The sequence below is a fragment of the Myxocyprinus asiaticus genome, chromosome 35 (genome assembly GCF_019703515.2).
Source record: "Myxocyprinus asiaticus isolate MX2 ecotype Aquarium Trade chromosome 35, UBuf_Myxa_2, whole genome shotgun sequence".
Taxonomy (NCBI): domain Eukaryota; kingdom Metazoa; phylum Chordata; class Actinopteri; order Cypriniformes; family Catostomidae; genus Myxocyprinus; species Myxocyprinus asiaticus.
Genome location: NC_059378.1, coordinates 2,957,867 through 2,968,002, shown reverse-complemented (window position 1 = coordinate 2,968,002; position 10,136 = coordinate 2,957,867). Strand labels below are relative to the sequence as shown.

The window sequence follows — 10,136 nt, the reverse complement described above, 5'->3', positions numbered from 1 at the left end:
ACAACAAAGCATATAATTTAGTGAACTGCTGTGCATGACCATCAAGGTATACAAAAAAGACAACATTATAAGCCTAAATGTAATTACATGTTTTAATTACATTCTGATATCATTGTAATGTCATTAGTCACTTTTATTCTTAATTCATCCAGCCCCTTTCTCTCCTTAACGAACTAAATGAACGACACACTTCCTCATCTTCTTCAGTTGGTCAAAAGAGACACTAATCTTTGCTCGTTCACAAATCAAATGAGGAAATGGGGCGTATTCATTCAGTGGGTCAAACCAATGATATGCTCCTTCACAGCCCGCACTCCAATGCTATTTGGCGTAAAGACTATTACAGTTTATTGAGCATGATTATTAATTAATGGTTGTTATTTTGATCCACTGAATATCAGACTTCCTCAACTCTTTAAAAACTTTGTGTTTTCTTTATATCAGCCCCAGACAGGGGTGTCACATTGTTTAAAAAGGTGGTGGGGACCATTTCAAGTGAGTGTGTGTGTGTGTGTGTGTGGGGGGGGGGGGTGATAATAATTAGGTTATGCACAGATAATTTCAAATAATCTTTTACTGTATCAATGACCAATTAAAAGCACCAAAATAAATATTTCACATTTTTAACTATTTAAAAAAAACATTTGTAATATTTCACTTCATCTCTGCCCCGATATACTTCCGGAAAAGTTCTTCTTCGTTCTTCGTTCAGGGGTAAAAATAAGTTCTAAACAGCCGAGCAACGGTACACTGTAGGAGGCGTTTAGAGGAGTATTTAAATATGAGGATGCTCAGTAAAACCTTAACTAATGTGACATTAAGGGGGCCTGGGTAGCTCAGCGAGTATTGACGCTGACTACCACCCCTGGAGTCACGAGTTCGAATCCAGGGTGTGCTGAGTGACTCCTGCCAGGTCTCCTAAGCAACCAAATTGGCCCGGTTGCTAGGGAGGGTAGAGTCACATGGGGTAACCTCCTTGTGGTCACGATTAGTGGTTCTCGCTCTCAATGGGGCACATGGTAAGTTGTGCGTGAATCACGGAGAGTAGCATGAGCCTCCACATGCTGTGAGTCTCTGTGGTGTCATGCACAATGAGTCACGTGATAAGATGCGCAGATTGACGTCTCAGAAGCGTCAATCTGAGACTCATCCTCCGCCACCCAGACTGAGATGAGTAACCGCGCCACCACAAGGACCTGCTAAGTAGTGGGAATTGTTATTGTAATTTTTGATGACACTGATACTATTGCAAAGATGTGCGTATAAATGAGTTAATGTGCAGAATAAAAAGACAATAGAACGATGATAGGTTTACATTGGGCAGATGTGTGAATGTCTTTCGCTACAGATGGGCACTTGAGAGAATTTGAGTAGATTCGATTCCTTTTGTAGACTAATTAAACAACAACAACATGGTCTTGGAAAATGTCTCTTTGTGAACGATTGTACAGATGTAGGTAAATTAGGGTGCTGGAAACAGCGGGACGTGGTGCAATGGTAAAAGACTACCGTCTATTGCATGTTTACATATGAAACAATTGAAAAACAGTTCGGTGTTAACGGCCCCTTAAGAGTGCATCTGTATGCATGAGAGAACATTGCCGCCGTCATTCAATGTCACTAAAACAGCTCTGCGCATGCCTCATGTTCAATGACATAAAGGTCCTAGATCACATCTAATTTTCACTACTCATTTTTTGTCAGTTGAAAATTTTTGAAAAGATGTTTTTTTTTTTTTCGTCAGCTGCTGAATGATCAACACCATTTTAAACAACAGTATAATGCATTGAAGAGACTGTAAGTTTATCCCTCACAGCCTCGTTTTCATTCCTGTCAAAAATAAAATATGGCTCTACTGTGAATAAAGTCTATTGCCGATCAACATAGCGTGTAAACAGTACAACTGAATAGGCTAATATCATAATATTAATAATAATTACAATATCATATTTTTATTTTATTATGTTCTAATATTACAATAGTACTAGTTGAAAGGAAAATTCAGGGTTCAATACAAGTTATGCTCAATCAAAAGCTTATGTGGCATAATATTGATAACCACAAAAAATATTTTCGACTCAAAAATCGAGGTTACAGTGAGACACTATATGGAAGTGAATGGGGTAAATTTTTGAAGGGTTTAAAGGAAGAAATGTGAAGCTTGTTATTTTATAAAAGCACTTACATTTATTCTTCTGTTAAAAATGGTGTATTGTTTTAGCTGTAAAGTTATTTAAATTGTTTGTCGTTTTAGGGTTTATGGCGTTTCGTCGACATGGCAACAAGTTGTAAAATTGGATATAACTTCACACAGAAAAGGTTTTATTTTATCACACTGAAATCATGTATACACACATATTGTTTACATCTTGTGTCTATACTTTTGAAACAGTGAGTATTTTAACGTTTACGGATTGGCCCCCATTGACTTCCATTGTAAGTGCCTCACTGTAACCCAGACTTTTTCTTTTTTAAAGAAAATGAGGGCTGTGTCGAAATAATTTTTTGTGGTAATCAATGTTATGCCACAAATGCTGTCAATTGAGCTTAACTTGTATTGACCCCGGAATATTACTTTAAAATCATACAGTCACTGTCGGCCATCTTTGGAACGCACTCGGGACGCTATTTCCAGTCATGTCAGTGCAGCTCCTATCTACTTGAATGGGGAAAGACCGAAATCTCAAATACGGTTGGTCAAGATTACGATCAAACAACATATTTCAAATCAACAATAAAATCTGACAATACTGGAATCATAAATTGTGCGTCTGTACCCCAGATTACGCTAAAAAAACGCAATTTTCCCGGTTTATATAGCTAATGCGCATGCGCATTCTAGAGATGATTGACAGGCGATGTCTGTATCTAAAAGGTGATTGGCTCTTTTAACTGTAAGGCGGGACTTCCTTTCTACATCTGTTAACCGTTGGGCGCTCGGAGCCATTCGTTTTGTTCAGTACGCATGCGCAGTGTCTGGCGTCACTGCGTAGCGTTCTGTACTCGCAGGTTTCCGTACTCCGTAGTTCAAATACAGGACGTGCTACACGTGAGTTCCTACCGAAAACACACAAGCTAACAGATGACTGTGACAGTGTACAGTTAACGATTATATTTATTTTTGTTCAGAATTGATACAGCAGCGGTAAGTTTGTGTCGGAAGGCGAGATAAAGTTGCTGCAAAAAGTATGGCTAACCAGCATAGTTACAATTGGAATTATAAGTTTAAAATGCTCTTATGTTGTTGTGCATGATGCTATTAAAATTGCGTTCATATTCAAAACATTCATTCTTAAAGTAAAAATTGCGATCATGCCTGCTGAAAAAGAAATGGCTAAAATCAGCCTATGCTTGTTGGCTGGTCGTAGCTGGTTTAAGCTGGTCATCCAAGTCAAACCCCCTTTTATCTGTATTTTCAGCAGGAATGAGTCATGAAGTAAAGAAACAGATGGACGTTTTAATGTATATTTTCATCATGATGGTCATTGTTTATGCTTGTTTTTTTAACCCTTGTGCGTCAATTTAAAAAAGTTACTCAAAGGTCCTTAGAGGAAAAAACTGCTATAATAATATTATATATTCATATTATTTTCCACATTCACTGACTTAGATTTTTTAACCAACATCAGTTCTGATCATAACTACCAAATATTCATTCATTTTCAGGATTTTAACCCTTTAAATGCCAGGTTGTTTATATAATTCCACTGTTGTTTTTCACACACACACACACACACACACACACACACACACACACACATATTTCTCAATACACATACAAAACACACTCTGACATCCGTAACAACACACCCACACAATTTTAGCTGCATCATTTATTCAGTTGGCCTACAGTTTACAGAAAATAGGGGAAAAGCATGTATTTGCTCCATAGGCTAAACATGAGGAAAATGGCGCCATCTGGTGGAAAATATAAAAAATGTACATTTTGAAGCCAGGGTTCCGGAATGAAAGTATAATATCATAGAATTCATGATTTTATGCTTTAATGGCACTGGGATCAAATATTGCAGTTTTAATGGGTTTCAATAGGGACATTTTTGTCCTGAAGGTCCTGAGTGTGACTATTTTGTGTACACAGTGTATTATAGATGTATTATAGGAACTGAAGTTGAAATATCAAAATTCCCCCCAAAATACACACCTTTGGCAAAATTTATGCCATTGGCATTAACAGCCAAAACGATCTAAAAAACAAAAATGAAAAAGATAAAAATGTCCCGAAGGTCGCACAAGGGTAGATTGATAAAGTGCTGCTATATGTGTTTATTAAGCACTTACTAACTATAACTAATCAATTTTACATTAACAGGTCGCAAGGCTTTTATTCAGTAGATGCTAGTGAGAAGTGCACGTCAAGTTTCCCTGGCTGCTCTACGCTTCTCATTATTACTCCCCAAGGAGCGACCCTCCTTCTCTCAGATCCTCACTACAGGACACATTTGTGTCTTTAAAACATTCAGGACTATGGACAGCAAGAAACAACCAGAAGAATCCCAGGACACCACCAGTGCTGGCGCAGACAATGTGACCACAGCTGTACCAATGGGGAACACCAATCCTTCCAGTTCCACAGAACCCAGCCAGAACTCATCTACAGAGTCGGGACTTTTGCCAGGCGAAACCGTTGTTAGAGAGGGAAAGGCAACAATTTTATTCCCCAGTGCCAATGAGGTGTTCTACAACCCCGTGCAGGAGTTCAACAGAGATCTAACGTGAGAATGCAATTAAGTGTGACTTGTGGTTTGTTGGTGTTTAATATCACATTTAAATCTATAAACCTCTCTGTTCAGGTGTGCGGTGATCACAGAGTTTGCCAGGGAGCAGCTGGCACAGAGAGGTGTCCGGATACTGGTCCCAGGTGAGAAAGACCGAGTCGTGGTCCATCTGTCCGAGGAGAAGAATGGAAATGCGGATGAGGAAGCCTTAGAAAAGCCTGAGAATGAGCAGGAAAAGGCGGAAGAGAGTGCTGAAAAGGAGTACATCACTGCCGCAGTGGGAGAGCGATGTGAGGTCTGTGTGTATTACACATTTACATTTGCAGCGTTACTTTTTATGTAATGTAGTAAATTCGTTTTTAGGGTGTACACTTCAGCCTAATTTAACTGTTGGGGTGTCATTATATAAGAATTTTCATTTTTGGGTGAACTATCCCTTAAAATAGCATTCCTTCTTTCTATCTTCAGCAAGGTTTGCGTGTTCTGGAGGGTCTGTCTGCTTCAGGTCTGCGTTCTGTCCGGTTTGCTCTGGAGGTTCCTGGACTGAAGAACATCACTGCTAATGATTACTCTGCTAAAGCTGCTGCTCTGATCGCCCGCAACGCAGAACACAACAACGTTTCCCACATACTGCAAGCCAGCCAGAGAGATGCCAGGTGTGTGTTTTTTTTTTTTTGTATTCTGTTACAGCTTTCCTTTGTTTACACACTCATAGACATCTGTTGGCTATAGTGCCTTGTTCCTGCCACAGAGGGGGGGAAAAAAAAGGTAATTCTGACTTTATATGCAAATGTGACTTTATATTTCAAAATTGTGATTTTATATCTCGCAATTCCGACTTTATATCTCAGAATTACCACTTTATATCTTGGAATTTTGACTTTATATCTCGCAATTGGGACTTTTTTTTTTTTTATAATTGGGACTTTATATCTCAGAATTTCAAATTTATATCTCGGAATTTTGACTATATCTTGCAACTCCGACTATATATCTTGCAAATCTGACTTTGTGTCTCGCAATTCCGACTTAATATTTCATAATTGTGACATTATATCTCGGAATTTCCACTTTATATCTTGGAATTTTGACTTTATATCTCGCAATTCCGACTATATATCTCGCAATTCCGACTATATATCTCGCAATTCCGACTATATATCTCGCAATTCCGACTATATATCTCGCAAACCCGACTATATATCTCGCAAACCCGACTATATATCTCGCAAACCCGACTATATATCTCGCAAACCCGACTATATATCTCGCAAATCCGACTATATATCTCACAAATCCGACTTTGAATCTCGGAATTCCGACTTTATATTTCATAATTGTGATGTTATATCTCTGAATTTCCACTTTATATCTTGGAATTTTGACTTTATATCTTGCAATTGGGACTTTTTATCTTGCAATTCCGACTATATATCTCGCATTTCCGACTTTGTATCTCGCAAATCCAACTTTGTATCTCGCAAATCCAACTTTGTATCTCGCAATTCCTACTTTATATCTCGCAATTGTGACTTTATTTTTCGTAATTGTGACTTTATATTTTGGATGCCGCAGATGGCTGCTTCGATGTGGAACTCTCTAGCGTTTTTGTTACTTTTGTTTGTTTGTCATGTTTTTTGTCACTCTTTCCCGATCAGTTTCACCAGGGATGAACTGCTGAATATTCGTCAGAGCATACATGATCATTTTTTGTCGGTGTTTGATTATTTGGACGTTTTATTAGACATCTTAGTTGGAGGCGCAGCGGTGCTCTACAAGCGATCCAAAAGACATACACGAGAGAAGTGAACCGGCGCACTTGTGAAGCTTTGTCAACGCGGCTTTAGGACTCCGCTGCTGAGTATTCATCTGCCGAATGTCCACTCCCTCTCCAACAAAACGGATGAACTGCTTCTGCTCACTCAAACAAATAAGGACTTTTCTAACTCCGCTGCTCTGTGTTTCATGGAAACCTGGCTGAATGAAGCCATCCCGGACAGTACGTTACATCTGCCGGGCTTCCAGCTGTTCAGAGCGGATCGCGTTGCGGAATCATCAGGGAAAACGAGAGGCAGTGGAACATGCTTTTACATCAATGTTGTTGATGTAAGTTGGTGTACAGATGTAACTAATTTAGAGGCGCTCTTCATCAACTGTAAGCCTTTCTGCTTGCTGCGGGAGTTTGTGGGAGTTTTTTTCGTCATTCTGGTGAGTGTTTATATCCCGCCACAAGCGTGCGTGAACTCAGCGTTGCAACAGCTGGCTGATAACATCACAGACATGGAGCAACAACACCCGGACTCACTTATTATTATTCTGAGAGATTTTAATAAAGCTAACCTCAGCTGTGAACTGCCAAAATACAAACAACGCATCACATGCCCCACCTGAGAAAGAAATATATTGGACCACTGCTACACCACAGTATGACTTTATATTTCAGTCTGGTGCAGTCACAACAACCTTGAGCTGAACATGCTAAAAACAGTGGAGATGATAGTGGACTTCAGGCGAAATCCCCCCCGCACTCCCCCCCTCACATTCCTGAACAGCACTGTGGCAGCAGTGGAACCATTCAGGTTTCTGGGCTCTACCATCTCTCAGGACCTGAAGTGGGACACCCACATAGTCTCCGTTGTGAAGAAGGCTCAGCAGAGGTTGTACTTCCTTCGCCAGTTGAGGAAGTTCAACCTGCCACAGGCGCTGCTGATACAGTTTTACTCAGCAGACATTGAGTCTGTCCTCTGCACTTCTGTAACTGTCTGGTTTGGTTCAGCTACGAAATCAGATATCAGAAGACTACAAAGGACAGTTCGGACTGCTGAGAGGATTATTGGTGCCCCCTGCCCTCCCTTCAAGACCTGTACGTCTCCAGAGTGAGGAAATGTGCAGCTAGAATCACTCTGGACCCCACACACCCTGCCCACTCCCTCTTTGAACTGTTGACCTCTGGCCCGCGCTACAGAGCACTGAGCGCCAGGACATCCAAGCACAAGAACAGGCCATTTTTACCCTCAGGCCATTTTCCACATTAGCAATGAAACTGCCTCAGGACTCCCCCATAGTGCAATAATGTAAATACATATCTCATGTACATATGTAAATTCACATATTTAATTCAATAACTGTACATACCCCTACCTTGCACATACATTACCACTTGCACCTGTACATAACGCCATTCTGTTATATGTCCTATTATTTGTATGTTTATTTATACTCTTACCTTGTCTCACTGTAATGTTCTGTGTGCACTTGTTTCTTCTATCACCAAATAAAATTCCTTGTGTACATGAGAACACTTGCTGCAATAAAGCTCATTCTGATTATGAATACTGAATCTATATCTCACATATGCGACTTTATATCTCGAAATTGTGACTATATCTCACAGTTGTGAGAAATAAACAAGTTTACAATAAATAAAGTCACAGTTGTGACCTTTTTTATTTCCCTATCCCTGGCGTGGCTCTGGCTGCCATAGTTGATTGCTGAAGTATGTTTTGCTTTGTTCTCTTGATGTCATAATTTATTTTTAGTGTTACACTAATTGATCAAAAGCAAATATTTATGTGCAATAATATTGCATTAGAATCTTGACAATTTCATTATGGCAAAGTTGTTATAAGCTTTTCATGTTTTCAAAGATTTTTAGGCTATTTAGGTTTTTGTTTGGTTAATAATGCCCCATGCTTTCCCAACAATAGATTAAAAAATGTCTTGTTTCCATTGTTAAATGCATGGGTCCAGTATGGTGATGTATGAGGCGAAAGGGAGGAAAGAACGCTATGATGTCATAGATCTGGACCCTTATGGAAGTCCCTCCTCATTTCTGGATGCAGCTGTGCAGGCGGTCAGTGAGGGAGGTGAGCCTGTCTCCTTGTTGCAGTGTTACTGGTCTCACACACAGAATGTGATCAGTCTCTCTCTGTCATTCAGGTCTGCTGTGTATCACTTGTACTGACATGGCTGTAATGGCTGGAAACAGTGGGGAGACCTGCTACAGCAAATATGGTTCTATGTCCATAAAGTCCAAATACTGCCATGAAATGGTAAGCTGTGCTCATTGCCACTGCCTTTGTGTGTTTGAAAGGAAGGGTGGAAAGCAGAAAACTCTTCATATACCCTCTCTTTTTGTGTGTGTTCCAGGCCCTGCGTATAATCCTGCACAGTTTAGACCAAAAAGCAGCCGTGTATCAGCGTTACATTGAGCCTCTCCTGAGTGTGAGTGTGGATTTCTACATCCGTGTATTCGTCAGAGTCAGAACAGGCCAGGCCATGGTCAAAAACTCTGCAAGGTAATGCACACACACAAGACTTTGTCTGAATGTGTTTTCAAATAGCTTCCCCATGTTTGTGGAGAATGATTAAGTAATAATCATAAGTGAAAAGTACAAGTCACTAATAAGCAAATGATTATTTACAGTACCGGTGCTTTAGTAAACAGATTCTGCTGGTTGACTTATGCATGACTGTGTGTGTTGCAGTAAGCAGGCGCTGGTGTATAACTGTGTTGGTTGTGGTGCGTTCCATCTGCAGAGGATGGGGAAGAGGACGAGTCAGGGAAAACAGTGAGTATCACCTCCGTGATCACATGTTTTTATCTCCTGTTTTGCTTTCTCTTAAAGGAATATTCCAGGATCAATACAAGTTAAGCTTGACAGAATTTGTGGCATAATGTTGTCTTTAAAAAAAGCAAAAAATGGAGGTTACAGTGAGGCACTTACAATGGAAGTCAATGGGGCCAAGTTTTGGAGGGTTTAAAGGCAGAAATGTGACGCTTATAATTTTATAAAAGCACTTACATTAATTCTTCTGTTAAAACGTGTATTATTTGAACTGTAAAGTTGTTTAAATTGTAATTTTTACAGTCAATTTTGGGTTTTAGGGTTTGTTGACATTACAACGTAATTGCAACGAAGTTGTAAAATTAGACAAGGTTAGTAAGTGATGTTATCACACTAAAATCATGTTAACATGCATATTGTTTACATCTTGTTGCTATACTTTTGAAAAAGTGAGTATTTTAACGTTTATAAATTGGCCCCATTGACTTCCATTGTCAGTGTCTCACTGTAACCCAGATTTGTGCGGGTTTTTTTTAAAGAAAAGGAGGGACAAGTCAAAATGCTTTTGATTGAGCTTAACTTGTATTGAACCGGAATATTCCTTTAATAAATATGTGGGTTATTCCATGCCAAATCAACCAAATGTGAGAAATTTCCCCGGCTGAACTTTTTGATTTTGTTAATGGTTTTTCTGAAGAAAGATAAGCATAAATGATGATGAAATCCAAAATATTAAATGCCATGTATCAGTATTTACTGAGTAATCCATTATTTTGTAGAGGGAGATCAAAATGACAGTTTTCACATATGATTAAAGAACAAAACTAGAGGT

General features: G+C 39.4%; 1 protein-coding gene and 1 long non-coding RNA gene across 3 annotated transcripts in view; one reads left to right on the top strand and one right to left on the bottom strand.

Moving 5' to 3' along the window:
- Positions 1–10,136, bottom strand: part of LOC127425927 (uncharacterized) — a 100,813-nt gene that overhangs the window by 28,128 nt on the left and 62,549 nt on the right. The window lies entirely within an intron of this gene.
- trmt1 (tRNA methyltransferase 1) overlaps positions 3,016–10,136 on the top strand; it is an 18,311-nt gene continuing 11,190 nt past the window's right edge. The window contains exons 1-8 of one of the 2 annotated variants that reach the window (XM_051672208.1): positions 3,016–3,145; positions 4,331–4,733; positions 4,812–5,031; positions 5,205–5,392; positions 8,487–8,602; positions 8,676–8,788; positions 8,886–9,034; positions 9,224–9,307. In XM_051672208.1, coding sequence (XP_051528168.1) covers positions 4,354–4,733; positions 4,812–5,031; positions 5,205–5,392; positions 8,487–8,602; positions 8,676–8,788; positions 8,886–9,034; positions 9,224–9,307 — 1,250 coding nt within the window. In that variant the 5' untranslated portion in view covers positions 3,016–3,145; positions 4,331–4,353. The remainder of the gene's footprint in view (positions 3,146–4,330; positions 4,734–4,811; positions 5,032–5,204; positions 5,393–8,486; positions 8,603–8,675; positions 8,789–8,885; positions 9,035–9,223; positions 9,308–10,136) is intronic. The other variant, XM_051672209.1, reaches the window with a different exon arrangement.